We start from the raw sequence: 21,327 nt of genomic DNA, 5'->3' as shown, positions 1-21,327 counted from the left end.
ACCAGAAAGGCACAGAAAAATGAGAAAAAATTGAATACCTTTATGTTCAGGCCATTAATTGGGTTCAATTTTTCCTTTCAGTTTATATTCCTGTTACTGGGTTTCTGTGCACTTTGTTGTAAAAATAAAGACTTTCACACAATTTTGTTCTTTTCTGTTTCCTGTTCATTGTGTTAGGAATTTTTTTACAGCTTTGTAATGTGAGTTTGTATCTGGAAGTTGGAGGGACAATTTAAAGTGGTTGGAGCTGTGCAAAAGTAATAAGAGAGTGTTGGCACATTGTAGGAAATGAAAATCACTATAAATAAATTCCCTTTTACATTTTTCTAAGCTACATAAAACATTATGAAGTGAAAAAGAGCAGTCATGAAAACCTATAATAGGGGCTGTTGGTAAGCAGTAGATCATGCACCAGGCTTAAATTCCAGGCCTGTAAATGCAGACACCAATGGGATCCCCCTTAAATGTTATATGATAATTTGGAAAGCTGAATGGGCAGCATGTCAGTCATATTGATAATGCTCACTACTTGAAATGCTGCATGCAAGAATGGCCCAAAACAAGCTGTGGGTCATATACAGCGTATTCCATTTATCTGATGACTACATGTGCATTGCAGTAGATGCTGCGCAGTGAGCGCTCCGTTGGCAGGCGATTGGATGCCGTGTCACCCATCTACAGTTGCAGTAAAACGTGACTACATTTAAAATATAAGCAAATTAATTTTGTACTCACCCATGTCACGCAAGGAGATGCTATAACTGCCATTATTTTCCACGCATTTCTGACATCTACTCAAGAAATTATTAATCACATGATGTAATTCTCTGAGATATTAAATTAATTTACTCACAGATATTATCCTTGAGATATTATATCGTGAGAGGATTTGTTGTGCAGGCTTTGTCCTACAGCGCACCCTACAAATAAAAATTGCATGGAGTTAAATCAGGACTTCTGGTGGGCCAGATATTGTTTCTAATCACTCTTTCTGCAAACACGTCATGAATTGTGTGCAAAGAAATGTTAGTTGTATGAGCCCTTGTTTAATCTTGTTGAAAAAATGTGAAGCTTCGTTCTTTCACTCAGTTCATTAAAAAAAACATTAAAAAAAAGCCACAAATTTTTTTGCACGTATCTTTCACCTACAACTCTATCATTAAAAAAATTGGGCCTATTATTGTCACCACTAACTGCGCACCACACCCCTAGTTCCTGGACATGAAGGGGTTCCCCATGAAGCACAACAGGTCTGTCTGCTCTCTAATATCTACAGTTTTGGGAATTAACATACCCATTTAAATGGAACCAAGCCTCGTCTGAAAACAGAATGAGATAAGGATCCATTTGACTGTCATACACTTGTTTTAAAACCCATTCGCAGAACTTAACCCTGTGCGCAGGATCACCATGTGGAAGTTCTTGTACTACTGATACGTTGTAGGGTCTTAGCCCGAGCAGCTTAGCAACTCTTTGTACAAAGGTGCAAGATATTTGTGTTTGCTGCGAAAGACGTGTAAGAGACTTTTTATGGAAATTTTCTGGGCAGAATCCAGTGTCATTGAGACAGGCTTCTGTGAACACTGCTCGTCATCTTTTACGTTTATTATCTTGAACACTTCCCGTTTCACAAAATTTATTCACTAATTTGCAAACTGCGTCATGACTCGGAACTCAAACACCGGGAAAGTTCTGTGCAAACAATCTCAGAATAGTACAAGTGGACGCTGTATGTACATATGAGTCATAAACACACACTCATTTTTGAATTGAATAATTCACTGTTGCCATTGTTGCTTTCGCAAACTCCACTGTTACACTCGTGCTGCCTGTTTTACTGCTCGAGTGACATTGGCCGATAAGGCGCGTATATCTGTACGGCCTTCAGGCTAAAACTCACAAGAAAGAGGGGGGTGGCATTGTGCAGTTCCGCGGATCCTATTCGACTGGCAGGCGTGGCTTCCGTGGAGTGCCTGCGATATCCCAGGCAGGCAGTCATCAGATCAATGGAAAACCCTGTACGTGAGGTATTATTCCCAGCATACATTGTATTAGCCTGGGCTGTCTAATTTTCTGACATACAGTGGTAGTTAGTTCCATAGCCTTTGTCATTTGGACCTTTGCTACATTTATTATCTACCATTTTTCACCATTTGATTAAGTCTGAACTGCAGTCATTGATTTCATATACTAAAATGCATAGTGTTCATGCCCTTTTTCCAGCAATTATCAATTTGTTATTGATTTGTCTTCTCAGGATTCTTGTTCAGAAGTGCAACAGTTTTGTACGATGGAGATTCCTTCAACTATCCGGTGCTTTCTAATGACTGTCCCTTTTCCTGGATGTTTATTATTTCAGGGTGTAAAAGAAGTGTAGTGTTTACCTTTTTCTGCTTGTTGAAGGGACAGAAACCAGTAGTGTCATATCTGGAGAAGCTCCAAAAGCAAATGATTGTAGTCTTTGGCATCTGAAGTCACTGTTCATAACTGTAGCTTGTAGAAGGAACTGTGCAGTGATTAACCATTTGCTGGAGAATACTGGATGCTAGACATAGTCTTGGAAAATATATATGAGGGTTGGAACTTTAATAGTGGCAACTATTTATTTGCAGCTTGTACAAAATAGATTAAGTGTTTCAAAGTTTTACTGACCTTCAAGGTAGTCACCAGCATTGTGTGAAACTTGTTGCCGTCTATGTGGAAGTCGTAGGATACTCTTAGCAGTGCTAGTTGCGTTGACAGTTCAAGTGACGCGGTCTATTGCCCAACAAATTTGTAGCAGTTCTGAAGCGAATGCCGTGAAGTGTTTCCTTCAGCTTAGAAATCGAGTTGAACTCACAAGGGCTTAAGTCAGGGGAGTGCAATAGGTGGTATAGCACTTAGCAGCCACAACAGTCAAACAAATCAGTAACGGCTTGCACTGGACGTGCTTGAACGTTGTCTTGCCAAATGATGGTCAGGTCCTGCAGAGAGTATCATCACTTCTCTCTCTCTAAGCTGGTTGTAGGTAGTGTTCCAAAACTGAACAGCATAGAGACAGAAGTGATGACATTTTCTGCAGGACCTGACCATCATTTTGCAGGACAAGCTGTTACTGATTTGTTTGACTGATGGGTCTGCTAAGTACTATAGCACCTACTGCACTCAACTGACTTAAGCCCTCGTGAGTTCAACTCGATTTCTAAACTGAAGGAAACACTTGACGGCATTCGCTCCAGAACTGCTACAAATTCATTGGGCCATAGACAGCACCGCTCGTTCTGTCAACACAACTGACACTGCTAGAGTATCCTATGACTTCCACATCGCTGGCAACGGGTCATACACAATGCTGGTGACTACTTTGAAGATCAGTAAAACTTTGGAACACATATCTATTTTTGACGAACTGTAAATAAATACACTCCTGGAAATTGAAATAAGAACACCGTGAATTCATTGTCCCAGGAAGGGGAAACTTTATTGACACATTCCTGGGGTCAGATACATCACATGATCACACTGACAGAACCACAGGCACATAGACACAGGCAACAGAGCGTGCACAATGTCGGCACTAGTACAGTGTATATCCACCTTTCGCAGCAATGCAGGCTGCTAGTCTCCCATGGAGACGATCGTAGAGATGCTGGATGTGGTCCTGTGGAACGGCTTGCCATGCCATTTCCACCTGGCGCCTCAGTTGGACCAGCGTTCGTGCTGGACGTGCAGGCCGCGTGAGACGACGCTTCATCCAGTCCCAAACATGCTCAATGGGGGACAGATCCGGAGATCTTGCTGGCCAGGGTAGTTGACTTACACCTTCTAGAGCACGTTGGGTGGCACGGGATACATGCGGACGTGCATTGTCCTGTTGGAACAGCAAGTTCCCTTGCCGGTCTAGGAATGGTAGAACGATGGGTTCGATGACGGTTTGGATGTACCGTGCACTATTCAGTGTCCCCTCGACGATCACCAGTGGTGTACGGCCAGTGTAGGAGATCGCTCCCCACACCATGATGCCGGGTGTTGGCCCTGTGTGCCTCGGTCGTATGCAGTCCTGATTGTGGCGCTCACCTGCACGGCGCCAAACACGCATACGACCATCATTGGCACCAAGGCAGAAGCGACTCTCATCGCTGAAGACGACACGTCTCCATTCGTCCCTCCATTCACGCCTGTCGCGGCACCACTGGAGGCGGGCTGCACGATGTTGGGGCGTGAGCGGAAGACGGCCTAACGGTGTGCGGGACCGTAGCCCAGCTTCATGGAGACAGTTGCGAATGGTCCTCGCCGATACCCCAGGAGCAACAGTGTCCCTAATTTGCTGGGAAGTGGCGGTGCGGTCCCCTACGGCACTGCGTAGGATCCTACAGTCTTGGCGTGCATCCGTGCGTCGCTGCGGTCCGGTCCCAGGTCGACGGGCACGTGCACCTTCCGCCGACCACTGGCGACAACATCGATGTACTGTGGAGACCTCACGCCCCACGTGTTGAGCAATTCGGCGGTACATCCACCCGGCCTCCCGCATGCCCACTATACGCCCTCGCTCAAAGTCCGTCAACTGCACATACGGTTCACGTCCACGCTGTCGCGGCATGCTACCAGTGTTAAAGACTGCGATGGAGCTCCGTACGCCACGGCAAACTGGCTGACACTGACGGCGGCGGTGCACAAATGCTGCGCAGCTAGCGCCATTCGACGGCCAACACCGTGGTTCCTGGTGTGTCCGCTGTGCCGTGCGTGTGATCATTGCTTGTACAGCCCTCTTGCAGTGTCCGGAGCAAGTATGGTGGGTCTGACACACCGGTGTCAATGTGTTCTTTTTTTCCATTTCCAGGAGTGTAGTTGCCACTATTAAAGCTCCAACCCTTGTACAAACAGTGGAGTATGAAAATCTTGAATATGCAAAAACATATATAATATTAATTTCTCAAACATTCCATCATCTGGAATGTTTTGCCCTCAGCTGTGTATCAGTTTGTCTTAAAACACACGTGCCCTAAATTGGCCCATTAATATAATATAAAACAGTGGCTTGTCACTGAAGACCTTTAAAAGAATGTAATACTTAACCAGTGTTCTACAACCATAGGGGCATTAAATATTATCTTGTTTAAGGTTCAGGGACTCTGTACCTGTAGTACAGTACATATTTCTCGGACATCCAACATGTTTTTTTATAATTGTTTTGTGATAACTTTCAGTGTGATTACAGAAAGTTCCAGTGGTACCTCGTAATGGCATTTGCAGCAATGTGGTGTAAGGAATTAAACCAGTTGTTTTAGTGATACTGCAGTTAGACTGAGACCATCACCTACCAGCAATGGAGTGGGAGCACATGGGACAAATTAAATCTCAAACTGTGTCAACACTCCCAGAGTTTGTTGTGGTGGCACATTACTGAAAGTGTGACATGTTTTATGTCTTCCAGTCTCCCACTGTAGGGTTAGTAAGTGCTGGTCTTTGTTTCGCCATTTGACCTGTTGGCAGTCCAAATCCTGAAATTTTTATCTAAGAAGCAAATTATGTAAGCTAATGCTTCATAATTGTTAAACATACACTGAGGAATTCATTATTGCTGTTTCATATTCTTGATAATAACAAATGTGGGATTTATTTTTTGCTTGGCTGTCCAATTTCAGCCAGCTCTGCCTCAGCCCAAGACCGGATGCGGAAAGGAATTCATTTGTCGGGTAAGGAGTAGCATAACTTCTTACCAGCAACTCTCTCTCTGTCTCTCTCTCTCTCTCTCTTTTAGGAGTTCATTGGTTTCTCTTCAAATGGTGTTTGTTTCCTTGATTCCTGTGCTCTAGGCACATTTTATAGTTCAGTTAAATGCAAAGGAGAGTTATGCATTAGTGTGTTCAATGCTTTTTATAATATTTCTGTGTGTTGCTGTAAGTGTTCTCTCTCAGGCACAGAAAATGTTAAAATTTGTGTTACATGGCATTGTGTATTTTGAGATTTTATTTTCCTCTTCTTTGAAGTTTCGTTTATTTTACTTTCTATGAAAAATGGTTTATTAATAACCAAGATGCTTATTTTCTGCACTTTCTTGCTGTTTTAAAAAAGATCTCAATTTTTTAAAAAAGTTTCCAGTGAAAAATCCATTGAAACTTAAGATTAACATTCACTCTTTATCCTCTGTGGGCTGTATGATGATAAGTAACCTACATAGGTGCCCTTGCTTAATCTCCATGCTGCTGTCATGTATTTGCATATCTGAGTCCCACTTTTTACTGGCCTTTACCCTTTCTGGACTTCTGTGATCACCCTCACCCCATATCTGAGTTTATATGCTTTTCCTTCTAGGGTTCCCATGCTCTCCTGGGCCCATCCACACTCTTCTCATGCAGCATTCACTATTGGTCCAGTGCCCTACCTCCCTCTTTGCTCCTCCTTTAGGTTCCTCCATAAAAAGCCCAACTAAAAGGGTTGCTTTACACCCACTTCTGGTCACAGTGGTCTTAGTCCCATTCAGGGGCTTCTTTGGACACTCCCACAACCATACCCTTTGACTATTTGGACCACACCACTCACTCCACTGTACTTTACTAAATTGTTACAGCATACTAAGTCATTGAGAACAGTTAGATTGTAGTGGTGACAGTGGTTAAACGCTGCACTATACACTGTGATCCAAAAACAAAAGTAAATTGCTTCTAGGGCCTCATATTTCCACTTAACACTTGTTTGAAATCCTGTTGGATCTACTTTTATGTGAGACTTACAGTGGAAGTTAAATTACTGTGTATCTAAACTATTATACTCTTTAATCTTTCTCGCCAGAAAATTTTCATTTAATATTATCAGTGTGACAGTACATGAAATTAAGTAGATTTGGTTGCTTCGTATTTAACACTCCATTTTACAGATATCACGACAGCAGAGGTGGTGGTAGCTTGGGGCTTGCATGGGACAGTACTTTGGTATGATTTGCAGAAGGGAATTGCTGCAGGAATCAGTGGAATGAATTTTTTAGTGAGATTCTTATATTCATTACAAATAGAAATTTACAGCTTTGAGTAATATGCTACTTTTGTTCTTTAAAATGAAAAGAGCTAATAATTGGTTCTTCAGCAAATAATAAAAATAATTCTTTGTATTACAAAGAAACTATTTGTTGTGCCAAATTAATGCACAGGTGTTTTCTACTTGAACCGTATCCTTACACTGTGACAAGGTTCATCATAATCAGTGTACTCAGTGGCAGTAGACGAGCAGTTTACAGAGCCATGTTCTTCCATTCCACCACAAACTACTGTTAGGTCTACTCTGAAGGAGAATACGGATTCAGATTTCTGTACTTGGCAAATATTTTGGTTAATGGTGGTAGCAGTCTTCTAAGTTGAACCCATTTGAGTCCCATAATTCAGCATTCATTCAGTCCAGTGCTAAAAACATTTCAGTGTTTGTGTTTTTCTCTGAGGGTGTGCAGGAGCGCTGCTGATCTTGACTTTTGGTGGAGTGTAGGAACATGTCGTAAACCGACTGTTCATTCACTGTCACTGAGTTAATTTATCTTTAATGAAACTAGTCACAGGGAAGGAGGGTTGAGTGTGGTCACATTTTCTTTTACGTTCAGTCTTAAATCATTTGACACAAATTTCTATGCTTGTGATAAATAATTTGAGGTCTATGACTGCATTGTTATGAATGGTGCTGATATAGTGACAACATACTTGCACTCTGCTGCTTCGCATTTGTACACAATAGCTATTAATTTGTGATTGTGGGTTGGGTGTTTTAGATATTTTCATGTGCATGGAATATATTCCCCATGTATATGATGTTGAGTGCCTTTTTATTTATGTTATGTTTTAATATGTACATTTGGAAATGTTGGTTAATTTTTTTTTTTTTAATTTTGTATCTCAACATGGTTTCCCTAAATTGCTGAAGGCAAATGCCAGAATAGTTTCTTTGAAAAGAGTGCAACCAGCCTCCTTACGCATCTGGTACTCCATATATCATGGTCTTATTAATGGATGCAACTGATTTTTTCTGTGTCAATATTTTCACTTGTTCAGATGTTTTAAAACAAGAGTGGGGATTGGGAGGGGGTGTTACAGCTGTTGTAAAACAAGGCGTTGTTAAAAATATCCTTAAAGAGCCCAATTCCTTTCACATGTGATTGTCAGTGCATATCTATAATATTGTATTGTGCCTTTTGATGTTTAGTGGGCTTTGTAGTTACATCAAGCTTTCATTTATTTCCTGTATCAGTATAATTGTTGACTTAATTTTATCGAATTCCATTTTTAGTGATAGTGGTAAATTTGTGAAGATAGTTTTATTTATTAAGCGAATCATAATGTGCCAAAGGAACAAGGTTTCATGGTAGTTGAAAACTGCATGTTTCTTACGTATTAGGTGGTGCAGTGTTTGCACTGACTAGTGGAACGTGACAACTGCTTACTCAGATGTCTATAAAAACTTGTGCAAATTATAAATCATGTTATTTTCTAACATGTACTTGTGAATGCCTTTGTTTGTGAAGAATTTGCCACATTTTAAGAAAGATAAAGTCTAGTTCATGTCATGAGCATTTTTGATGAAATTGCTAGATGATATGAGACAGTTCATATTGGCGTGATCCCATGTGAAACTTAGCCTGAGACTTTTTTAAAACTTTATTTTTAGTTACATTTATGTCATAGTTTAACTAGCACGATCTTGTTCTATATTGTATGTCTGCTGTTATTACAGTAACCAGTCCTAAGATTGGTTTGCTGCAGCTCTCCGCCCTATACCCGGGCTGCTGAAACATGTCACATGAGAGCTTGCGTGTAGGTGGCTACACTGTGATTGTGAGGTCACAAAAGCTGCTACCACACACGCCCACAGCTGATAGCTCCGAAGTATGTTTTACAAATGTAGGCTACAATCACCGTGCATATAAGTCACGGAATAATAAAGTATATGTAAGTATAAAAAAGAACATGTTTCTGACACTGGGGGAAACAGCTACAGAGTAAAATGTTTGATAGTGTAATATGAAACCATGAAATAACAAACAACCAAGAAGTTGATCCGAATTGTTACTGTAATAGCTGTGTATAAAAGTCATACAATAATGTAAACCTAAGCATAACAAAGAACATGCTATCCGCAGTCATAGAATTAAATAAAGAATGAGGTGCATAGCCTATTCCGTTGCAGAGAGAGAGAATTGCTTCTGGATACATTTGCACTCAATGATTTATGTCAGTAGCACAATTCCATCCAGGTCTCCATTACTGTCACCTGAATTGGCACCAAAACCATTGCCATCATCATCATCATCTGTTCATTGTTATTTATAATAGTGCTTCATTTATAATACTGCTTCTGTAATAAGTGTACCAACGTGGTCTACTTTTTCCTCCATTAGGTGGTATCTGCAATAGCAAGACCTTCACTTGACAGCTTTTCCACTTCTGTTACAGTCTTATTTATTATTATTTCAAATGTAAACCTTGAAAACATTCCAACTAATTCAGTTGGGTTAAAATAGCAGTGATGAGGCGGTAGCCTAATTACCATATCATCCTGTTCCTTTGCAACTTCATCTACAACATATGTAGACATCACAGGCTTATTTTGTTTTACTATGAATATAAAAGCAGCTTTATCATACTCCGCAGTTGTGTCTGTCACCTGCAACCACTGCACCATATTTTCATTCCGGTCACTTGTTGGACTTTTGCCTAGTATCACCAAATGGTAAGTTGCATTATCTGTTACAAACATTGTCAGGACACTAAACTGTAGCAACAAATTTTTAAATCACCGCAGAAATTGTGGGTGGTCCATATGTTAATGGTTGTCACAGGTTTTTCTTTATTGAAAAATTAAGTCCATCATGCACAAAACCATTTGAAGAAACTGTATAGGGACAGTTAAGCTGGCTCCTCTTACCATTGTTTCATGAGTGCTACTATTTGTAGTATCATCTATCCAGCATTCATCAGTTGCTCACTATTGACCCAGGTTGTATCTGACCATGTAACTGAATGTATATCCTTTACTACAATTTTATGTAAGAAAATACTATGATCCACAACAGCATGAGAGCTTCTTTGAGCAATGGTTTTCATCGGTCTATCTTTTTAAAGCAGAAGCCCATGCTCTTTGACACAATTTTAAGCCATATTTTCCATCCCTAGAAAAGTTTACACATTCTTCTAAAGAACTTAGCTAATGTGGGATATACTTTGCAGCTTTAATATCTGTAAATGTGCTGAGGACGTGCATCAGTTTGGAACAAATAAAGATCTGTAGCTAGATAATGCTTTGTTGTTTTCTTTCCATAAATACTTAAAAATACACTCTTTTTTTCACAGGGACTTTTTTCCATGCGGTTTACTTTAGTATCCTGCAGGTTTTGAAGCAGCACCCTTTTCCTTATAACAGTTCTTTGACTAAATCCTAGATTTTTTGAGGTACGCTCTAAAACTTTATCAGCAGAAATTGATGGATGCCCATGAACAGAAACAAATTCTTTTTCTTTGTCATAAAACTCATGTGTTCTTTATAATTCCAAAACCCAACTATCAACTGTACAGAGGCAGCAGTTGCATAGAAACATACAGTGTTTACATAGAAGCTGGCAACATGGTAGCCAGAACCGGCTTCTGTTGCTCTGCTCACAACTGTATAGAGACAGGCAGTCGCATAGAAATGTACAGTGTTTACATAAAAGCTGGCAATGTGGTAGCCAGAACTGCCTTCTGTTGCTGTGCTGTAATTAGTGCAGAAGATGCATTGCCTCATATTCCTCATTTATCAGTCATACCGCCAACTGTATGGTGCTTGTGAAGTGACCTTTAAGTGATATGTTTCAGCAGCCCATTTTTAGTCTTGACCTCCCCCCCCCCCCTTCCCCCCACTGCTCCCCACTGCGCGCACACCCACACACACCCACACACACACACACACACACACACACACACACACACACACACACACTGAATTAACAATCAATCTGTCCTATCAACCTATTCATTTTTTCAGTCATCTTGGGCCATAACTCTCACCAGTGATCAGTACCTCTTCACTGGTTATCTGATCTACACATCTAATTTTTGGCATTCTTTTGTAGCACCTTATTTCTAAAGCTTCTATTCTCTTCCAGTCTGTACTGTTTATCATTCCTGTTTCACTTCCGTGTAAGGTTAACACTCCAAATGCTTACTTTCAGAAAATTCTTCCTAACCCTACAACACACCATCAATGCCACTCATATCAAGTGAAATGGGCTCAGTGTGTTTAGGTTATTTAAGATTTTTCCAAATGCTTTTTAAATTCATTTGGAGACACAATACATTTTAATATGTGCAATGTACTATTTGAATAGCACATTATTTTGAGGGTGTATAAAATAATTGAAAGGGTCTAGAAGCAACCTCTAAGTGACCTGTTGAAGGATCTGAAGATACTGTGTATCAGAGAAAACATGCTTCAAATATCATTTCTGTCATATCCCTGAATACTGATGACTCATCCTGTGACCCCTGCATACAGAACCACACTAGTCATAATGTTTTGTTATTATATGCATACTGTTATCTGTACCACAAGTGTGGCTAATGAGTGTGAACCTATTTGATTTTTGTTGTGTAGTGTAATAAGCAACTTAAAGACCTTATGAGACACTGTCTTCCGTTATTTAGCCTTACTTAGGCACTTTTGGGAGTGTTCTGTAAACAGTTTTTCTAGTATTTAATGAATACCTTATTGCGTTGTATACATATTTGTTAGCATGTAGATTATTCTTTCCCATTAACTGTAATAATGTATCAGCTGGTTAGGATGTGAAAGCTGTTTGTCATGCAACTTAAAAAAGAAATAGATCTTTGTACTTGACTGACAAAATGCTGAAATGAAGTAAATACAGTATTTACTCGAATCTAATCCGCACAGTAAGCTTAGCAGTTGAGCTTTATCAGGTAGCCATTGCTATGTGTCAGGCGCTTCGTCCATATTTGTACGGGTACCCTTCCTTTTTCATTTTCTTCATCTGGTTTGAATCGATTGCTTATTTTGCTTTGATCTGATAAGTGCCATTCTCTTTGTTATATGTGTTTACATCACTCTAGGCTGAAAATGCTTTATTGTACTGTGTCGTGCATTGTTTGTCGCATTCTGATAATGAGTGTTTATGACCTGTTGCCGCTCGCGGCGAGGCTTGCTTTTGTGTGCGCTACCGCCGCCTACAATAAAAAAGGAGAGGAATTGTCTCATTAGCCAAACAATGGCAAGAGACTGCTATTTGTTGTTACACTGCTGCTTTTTTTGATAATGATCAACAAGAACCAAATAATAGACTGCGTATGATAGATGATGTTCTGAACGAGAGTTTAGCGAAAATTTTTCTCCATTTGAAAATCTTTGCTGATGTCTCTTCAGTACATTACATTCTGCACAGAAATTAGTCATCTTAGATTTAAAAATCAAGTCAGTTGCCGTGCTTCATTTCTGACTGTATCACAACTCTGCACAAGAATAATACGAATATAAACATGATATGATATGTATATTCTTCAGCATTTGCTGTTCTCTCTCTAGTTTCATAGTTTATTAGGCAGACAGGATTTAAATGAGATAGCAGCAAACACGAAAGAATACATGGCATAATGTCTACATTCGTATTATTCTTATGGTGAAGAGAATACTGCATGTGATTCACGATTCATAAAAGTTCGTATTAGCAACCATCTCTTGTCACAGGTAGGAAAAAATTCAGAACGTAGAGTTGGCCATATTGACATACATCCCAATTAGTCATGCCAGTCAGATTTTCTTAGCAGATGTGTAGTGATGACTTCAAATACAGTGTGTGTTGTTGTCTTCAGTCTGTAGACTGGTTTGATGCAGCTCTCCATGCTTCTCTATCCTTTGCAATGCGGAGTAGTAACACTAATAAAATAAGAATGAAAATAACTTAGAAATTAAATGCCGAAATTTAAAACAAAATTTTATTAGGTTTGTAATAAATCTTATACGAAATGTTTAAAATATCAGTCATGATTCTGAATCACTATCACTCGATTCTTTGTTGTTCATTTCTTCATACAGAGCATCGTCCTCCGTACCATCTAGTGCATCGGATATCGAACATTTTTTAATTGCTTGTTGCAGTGTCTGATTTGGAACACACTTCCATGCATCATAAATCCACTGGCACACTTCCGACAAACTTGCGCTTTTTACACGTCCTGTTGGTGTCAGTTGTCTGTCGCTTTTCGAAAGCCAGTCTGTGTACATGCATTTAAGCTTGTCCTTAAATGGTTTATTCAAACAGACTTCAAGAGGTTGCAGAATTCTCTAATTTTCATTTTACTGCAGGTGTTGTATGGCCTGCATACGCATCTACTACCAACAGACTGCGTTAACCAAGCATTGTGCCAGGACGATGATTCCACACACGCCTAATCCATTCCAGCACCATGTCCTCCAAAAACCACCCAGTTTTGTTTGTTCATACAATTAGTTTTTGGAAACACTTCAGATTTCGCTAAAGTCTTTCACTTGAATGGGGGTAATTTATGTCCACCTGCTATGCAAGCAAGCATGACGGTCATCCGCTGTTTTTCACCCCCTGATGTAAGAACACTTATATCTTTCTTTCCTTTGGCATCATCCGTATAATTTGACAGCATGTCAAAATTTACAGGAGTTTGGTCAGCATTTCCTATCTGACCAAGAAGGTATTGCATTTCTGTGCGCCGCCTAATTATGAAGTGCTGAAATTCCACAAGTTTTTCTTAATAATTTTTCAGCAGCTTCTGTACATCTGAAGTTCGCCTCTGAAGTGAAAGACCCCAGCACTTCATAAACAGATCAATCCAGCTGCGACTAGCCTTAAAATTTTCGATTTTTTGCTCTCTAGCAATTTCACGTGCCTTAATTTTTAAAATTTCGGCTTTCACAGGCAGGAATTTCTGACGCTGTTCCTTAACAAATTCATTTAAAATCACTTCTGGTGCATGATATCGGCCACACTTTGGCCTACTAAATGCTTTCCTGCTACTTCAACATTCAATTAATTTGCCTCTCTGCAGTCGCCATCGCCTGACATTGTTCTCATCAATCCCGTACCACAGACCTGCAGCACGATTAGAACTTTGTTCCACAAAAGAAATAACTCCCCTCTTGAATTTGGCACTATAATGGAAGCGCTTCATTATGGTTCACTAACACCAACAAGCACTTCACAAAATTCCAAAAAGCAATTGGTGCCGCTACGTGAAATCTTAATGAGCCCCAGAGTATCAACTCGTGCATAAATCATTAAGTCTTGTGCATTGATGATATTTTTGTGCAAAGAAATTTACTTTTGTTTCAATGAATATTTGAAAGACTGCTACATTCAAAGATGAACAATACAGAATTTCTATTTACTTCGTTGGATAATGTATGAAAATGCAGTGGTCGAAACTCGGCATGGAGAAAAAAGCTCGCCCCCCCCCCCCCACCACCACCACCACCACCACCACCACCACCACCACCACTCTCTCTCTCTCTCTCTCTCTCTCTCTCTCTCTCTCTCTCTCTCTCTCTCTCTTTCTTTTGATGCAGAAGTTTTGGCGCCAGTATTTATCTATGTGCCTGCAAAGTATGCCTATGTAGTGCTACATATATTTGATGCCAAAAGTTAGTTGTGGCGGCACCTACCAACATTTTTCAGAACTTCCGCTTACTTTGCACTCAATTCTAAGCTGCAGGCGGTTTTTTGGATTACAAAAACTGGAAAAAAAATACGGCTTAGATTCGAGTAAATACGGTATAGTACTACCTCAAAGGCAAATCAAAATGCAGAAATGAAGATTTGATTTAGATTAAACAGAACACCTAATGTTTGTAGCAGTGATGTTGAAAAATTAGCAACTGTAGGCACACTGAAATAAATTAAATTTTGATGAAACCATTTTGGAGTATCAACCAAGTAACAGCATTGTTTGTCCGATAGACTGATAACCTCAAAAGACTCAATAATTGAAATTTTCCAAGAAAGCCTTCATTCTCTTAAAACTAAATTCTTTTTTATTTGAATTGCAGAGCTTGTAAGATTTGTTATGAAGCTTTGCTAGTTTTAATAATTGTTGTCTTTGTCTGTAAAATTAATTGGTTATCAATATTTTGCTCTAATAGTGATTGCCCAAGCTCAGAAGTCAGTTATTACTATACTGCCACACTTTTCATTAAAGCTTTCTGCTAGCTTCTGTGTTGGTTGCAGAGTACTGAGTGTTAATAAAGAAAATATTGATTTTGTTTCAGACAAAAGCTCCTATGGGCTGATAACATGCTTCTGTAGGAGACCTTATGCAGGCAGACCTATGATAGAGTGTTCAAAGTGCCTTACATGGATGCATCTATCTTGTGTGAAGATTAAGAAGTCAAATATTCCAGAAGAATTTTTCTGTACAAAGTGTAAGAAGAATAAAAAGAACAAGAATAGTGGTGACTCGGAGCAATCACGTACAACTTTATCGAGACATAAGTGAAAAAAATAAATAAATAAAGAACAGGGTTATAATAAAGACTTGGAAAACCTCGAGTTACAATTGCTCGACAGGGACTTCTTGTTTTGCAGCTTTGTGTGTGTGTGTGTGTGTGTGTGTGTGTGTGTTTATATGGATTAAGTGAGGTACAAATTACTTGTAATAGTTACAAGAATTAAATGGTTTCCACAAATTTGAGGTCCCTTTCCAAGCTGGCTTGGAAACTTATGTCAGCTTGGTGATTTTGTAAGCAGATGGTAAAAGTGCTGATCATAAAAGTTATTTTTCGTCTAGGCCATTACCAATTAGGTCTTTCAAGTGACTGGAATGACAAGAATCATGATCACTTAATGTAGCAATAAAAGGAAACAGAAACCTTTATTTGAAATCTGGCTGTGTAACAATGTTGTCATTGTTCTTGTTATTGTTGCAGTTGTTGTTTTTGTACTATTATAAGGATCACCTTTTAGTAAAGAGGTTAACATATTTATACCAGCCCTGTTGCTATCTGAATAAAAATCATGTCCTGGGATTTTAAAAAACTGTGAGACTATTTATAACAGCTGCTTACTGAAGTGATGCACCAGTTACTTTGTTTTCTGGAAGAACTGAAGTGCAAATTTTTTCTATGCTAGTAGTAGGCTATAGTAATTATAAACTTTTTTAACATTGGACCAGATCATTTGCTCAGTGTAGTGCATGTGTATATGTATTTTCGGTACTGTTGTTGTATCTGGAAAGTAATGACATGTCAGTTAGTTGCAAATGGTATTATTATTTGTTTTACAGGGTGCTAAAAGCTGTGAAAATGACATGCATTAATTTACATATGTGTATACCTGAAAATAATGGGAAAGATCAATGTGAGGAGATTGAGAAAGATACTTGAAATGGGGTCTGAGTGGACAGGAGCACCATAGATTAAACAGGAAATGAAGTACTGCAGTCATTATATTTGTTATTACATTACTAAAAAGTGTGCTGAAATGTTAGTAAAACCTCACAGTGGTATTTTGGCCAGTTCAGAGAGATTGGAAGCGAAACAGTCTAGTGTGTGTATAGCAAAATTAATAAGTTAGGCTCAAAATTAATAAATTATGCTGCACCTTATGTCAAAGAGAGGTTGAAATGTGCTAGGCAGGCAGGTATGTACTCTTGACAGTAATTGATTTGACATGATGTGTAAAGATGATTCACTCTACAGTTGATTGTCATATATTTGCAGCTGTAGTTACACAGAGAAACTGCAGAAGTAAAAATAGAGAAGTAAATTGTCGGGAACAACTTTTTTTTCTGTATGAAAAATCAAAATAATCAGTGGAGAAGGAAAAATATAAATTCTAGAGCAGGTTTCACTCGGGTAGTTTTCTCTAAACTAAGCCATAAAAGCAATGATCTCTACGTAAACTGCAGTTTTCTGAACATGCCTGCCAAAGGTACTCATGATTTATTTCTTGCCTAACTGCAACATGGGGCCATGTAGTGTCAATAGAACAAAAAAATCCGACTCTAAACCCGTGTGGCTGTTGCAGTTTTCTGCTAGAGACAATGGCCAATCTCTGCACGATTTCAAAACTATTGTGTGCTCTGGACATTGAGTGTCTGATTAGAAAATTAGTTCTGTTGTATTTCACTTATACTTCACTCAGATCTACACCTACATCCATACTCCGCAAGCCACCTGACGGTGTGGGGCGGAGAGTATCCTGAGTACCTCTATCGGTTCTCCCTTCTATTCCAGTCTCGTATCGTTCGTGGAAAGAAGGATTGTCGGTATGCTTCTGTGTGGGCTCTAATCTCTCTGATTTTATCCTCATGGTCTCTTCGCGAGATATACATAGGAGGGAGCAATATACTGCTTGACTCTTCGGTGAAGGTATGTTCTCGAAACTTTAACAAAGTTGTGGCCCTGAAAAAATAATGCTGTAGAAAATGCTAAACTTCGTACTATATTTGCCAGATATTTAAGTATGTGTAATTCATAGCATTGAGTGTCATAAATAGTGTAGACTCCTGTTGAATGCTGTTGAGTGTTTGCTTAGACATGCCACTGCAGATCATAAAAACTATGAATTATGCAAGTACTCTTTAAGTATAAACTGATATTAAAACGTGGAGCAACACCTACCTTGGAATTTAAATTGTATCTGATGTGATGCATTGCCTACCAGCATTGTTGTTTTCACTCTGTATTGCTTTTAAACTTTTGCGTGTACTACTTGTCACTTGCTCCATCCCACTACAGCCGCCTAATGCCTGAGTGCGAAGTACTGTACAGTGGAGTGACAACCCGAGAGCCCTACTAGTCATGGTATGTTGAAGGGAAGGGAAGGGAAGGGAAGGGAAGGGAAGAGGAGAGGGCAGGTGGACACAGCTGCCCAGTGTTTTTTCTTTTCAAGAACATGTTCTACATGAAAAATAGTACGTAATTTCAACCTCTCGCACATATACGCCCAATATTATTTTAACAGTATTCTTGGCTTGATATACTGTAGCTATATACACACCTCAAAGTCAGAAGGTATAAAGCTAAACAACTGAAGAATTATTATGAATTGAATGATATTTGTTTCACAATTTAATCATGACAATCGTATTTAAGAATAGTGCATCTTCTGAAAATGTACTTCACTTTAACAGAACCAGGCTTAAAATCCAAAGAAAATAATGCGCAACAGTGATAGTCTATCCTGCTTCTTTAATGACACACTATTTCATTCATTTACTACTACATTTGTGAATGGCAACATAAAAATATTCGAAGAAAAGAGATCTCGGGCACCAGCTACAGGTGAGAAACAGTGCGCTTCTACATGGAGAACAAGCATGTTACCAATGTCAGAACAGTATTTTACAAACCTCTGCGCTGTACAGTACTTCGCGCTCGGCCATTAGGCAGTTGCAGCGGGGCAGTGCATGTGAAAGTTCAAAAGCTACACTTTCAGAAGGTCATAATTGCGTACTATAAGAATTATGGTCCGAATTTTTGGCATAGGAGCAATTCCTGGAGCTGACACCTTGCAAGTGTGCTTCTTTTCTCCTTAAAATATGAAGTAAAGTTGGGAATGTTTCCTTGTTAGTGATACATGTGGTCTATTTTGACAACAGATATACATCTGCAAGGTGACAAATAATGGATTCCAGGAATAGTGTTGCAAATGCTTGTCAGTTTCAGACAGGATATGTACTACAGCAAAGATACGAAGCACACAAAATATTTCTGGATCACTAAGCTTTGTTACTATTTACAGTTACAAAAATGTGAGATTGTAAAATTTATACCTTATATGAAGGTTGGGGGAACGTCTTATCAACTATTGTAATCTTCTACTGATGTGATAGTTCCCTGCTTCTGATACTGTTACAGCCAGTTACATAAGAGTTAAAACTGGATATAAGTAAATAATCCTTGATTACAAACAAATTGAATGAAACTTTTCCCTAATTGCAAAATGATGGATGATCAGGAAACAATCTGCAGGCACTTTCTAGGTGAGGCAACTCACACCTTCACACTTTCACCCCTGTCTCACTTCTGCAGATTTCAGTCTCTTGGTCTTCTTGAGTCTACCGAGTGAGGTGGCGCAGTGGTTAGACACTGGACTCGCATTCGGGAGGATGACGGTTCAATCCCGCGCCCAGCCACCCTGATTTAGGTTTTCCGTGATTTCCCTAAATCGCTCCAGGCGAATGCCGGGATGGTTCCTTTCAAAGGACACGGCCGACTTCCTTCCCCATCCTTCCCTAATCCAATGAGACCGATGGCCTCGCTGTCTGGTCTCCTTCCCCAAACAACCCAACCCTACCCTCTTCTTGAGTCTCGGATATAGTCGAGTCCATTGGAATTTGTCTTTCGTGTCTTTCCACTCTGGGCAATATTCCCGGATTGACACACTAACCCCATCAGTCAATCCATCCAGCCAATCTGCAGGCAGGTGGAAGTTCTTCACTCTAATACCAGTGTTGTTCGTCCAAGTTGTTTAGGTATCGTGGCATCCAGGCATCCCTCAAAGACTAATTTGTTACTGAACCACTTTAGTCATAGATAAGCAAATCTCCACACTGCAATTTACCTAAAGTGATGATACTCCAGCAAGGTATTCAGGGATCTCTTTGTAGGTAGGAAGAGACAGTACTAATCAACCACAGATGTCCGCTGGTAGTAAGTACCCGCTAGTATAAGTGTTACTGTAAATTGAGGACTATTTTAAGGACATTGTCTGCCTTTGTCTATGGATAATCTGTAACAATCACACTTTTGATGGCATGCTAAACACTGAACAACAATATTTAGTAAACGGCATAATTAAAATTAATCAGAACAGCAAATTGGAAGACTTGAGAGGCTGTTGACTTAGATATATTTATTGGTTTCACTGAATTGGAATTGGAAGGAGGATGTGTAATATTGACATTGGGGATTACTTCTGCAGGGAACTGTGAAAAAAATGAAAAGAAACCACTGTGGGAAATTATCTGGGTGAAGGGAAGAGGTGTGAAATGGGAAGATCTCCAAACAAAATAAATGTGACGATTAAGCAAGCACTCTGTACTGATAGATGGTATGAGTTGGGAAAAGTGTATATTTGAGTGATGAAATCTTGAGGGAAAGACTTGGTTTCATCAGATTTTTTTAAGTGTGTTAGTGCTAAGTAGATAAATAATAAAATACTGCCATTAAATGCCGGTTATTTTTATCTAATATGAAGTGTATATCAAAATGTTTTATTAGATCTGGTGTTCTATTAAATTTCCAGTTTGAGTAAATTTTGTAGTACATAACAATTTTCATACTGACTATGAATGAGAAGAAAGCTGTCATAAGCAACCTACATCCTGCTTGTTGATGTAATTTGATTTTTATAAGAGACTTAATGATGGAAACTATTTATAGGAGATGGAAAATGCTAAAAGTATTAGTTCAAAACAAAGGCAATAAAAGCATAAATAATGGAGTACAATCTTTGTAGTTTATAAAGGGGTGCACTATGATGCAAGGGCCGGTTTACCTATTAATTCATAATTTGCATAAATTCAACAGCTCATTAAACATTTTAGTAGTGAAGAAAAGATTATTTATTGCAGTAGTTCTTCAAATTTTATTTTATTTGTGTGTGTGTGTGTGTGTGTGTGTGTGTGTGTGTGTGTGTGTGTGTGTGTGTGTGTGTGTGTGTGTGTACTATTTCCCAGCATTTTAGTGTACTCACTCATATAAATATGTATATACAAAGTGATCTCAGTTGGTTTTAAAATTCTGATCATGATGTTTTAAATTTCATTTTATGGTTGTAAAAATAAAATTCTTAACTTCAGATGATTATTATTAATACAATTAGATGTGTTTTAAAATGTATTTTATTATAATTTTCCATGAATGTTATTTTATATTACTCATGAATGTCACATTGTATTCATTCTGCACTCCAGAGTGGATGATGACTGTTCTGACAATGTACATAGTTTCCACTATAAAATGCAGACTATTTTGCTGTAAAATTTTGTTAACATCAGTTTCTTTTCCTGAACCTGGTTACTTAAACAGTAATACAGATATACAAAAACTATATGAGCATGTTTCTGGACCAGTGACAAATGTAGGTGCCATATTTGTCTTTGAATTAACTGAAAACAACTACAGTGGGACCTTTGTATGAAGTTATTCCTGACTTTCATATTAAATGCATGGTCTCTCTGGTTCAATGCATTAATTGGTTCACTGGGTTGGACGACTGTTGCAGATTATTTTGTGGACTTCTACAGTGTATTTGTAAAGTCTCTCACAAGGATTTCCATTGCATAAATTCAACTCAACACTGCACCCTATGTGGTGAGTAGCATTCTGTAGTTGTTATCAGCATAA

General features: G+C 39.0%; 1 protein-coding gene across 7 annotated transcripts in view; it reads left to right on the top strand.

Moving 5' to 3' along the window:
• Positions 1-20,963, top strand: part of LOC126249039 (PHD finger protein 23A-like) — a 49,097-nt gene extending 28,134 nt beyond the window's left edge. For 2 of the 7 annotated variants that reach the window (XR_007545593.1, XR_007545591.1), the window contains exons 5-7: positions 5,625-5,675; positions 8,692-8,906; positions 15,244-15,375. Coding sequence is in view for 4 of the 7 variants with exons in the window: in XM_049950659.1 (XP_049806616.1) it covers positions 5,625-5,675; positions 15,244-15,470 (278 nt within the window). In the remaining 3 variants the exon portion in view is untranslated. Of the gene's footprint in view, positions 1-5,624; positions 5,676-8,691; positions 8,907-15,243 lie in introns of all 7 variants that reach the window. The other 5 variants (XM_049950659.1, XM_049950658.1, XM_049950664.1 and 2 more) reach the window with 3 other exon arrangements.
• Positions 20,964-21,327: the final 364 nt, after the last annotated feature.

The sequence above is a fragment of the Schistocerca nitens genome, chromosome 3, assembly GCF_023898315.1.
Source record: "Schistocerca nitens isolate TAMUIC-IGC-003100 chromosome 3, iqSchNite1.1, whole genome shotgun sequence".
Lineage (NCBI taxonomy): Eukaryota > Metazoa > Arthropoda > Insecta > Orthoptera > Acrididae > Schistocerca > Schistocerca nitens.
Note: the sequence above shows the minus strand (reverse complement) of the source record. Positions and strands in the feature narration are given on the sequence as shown.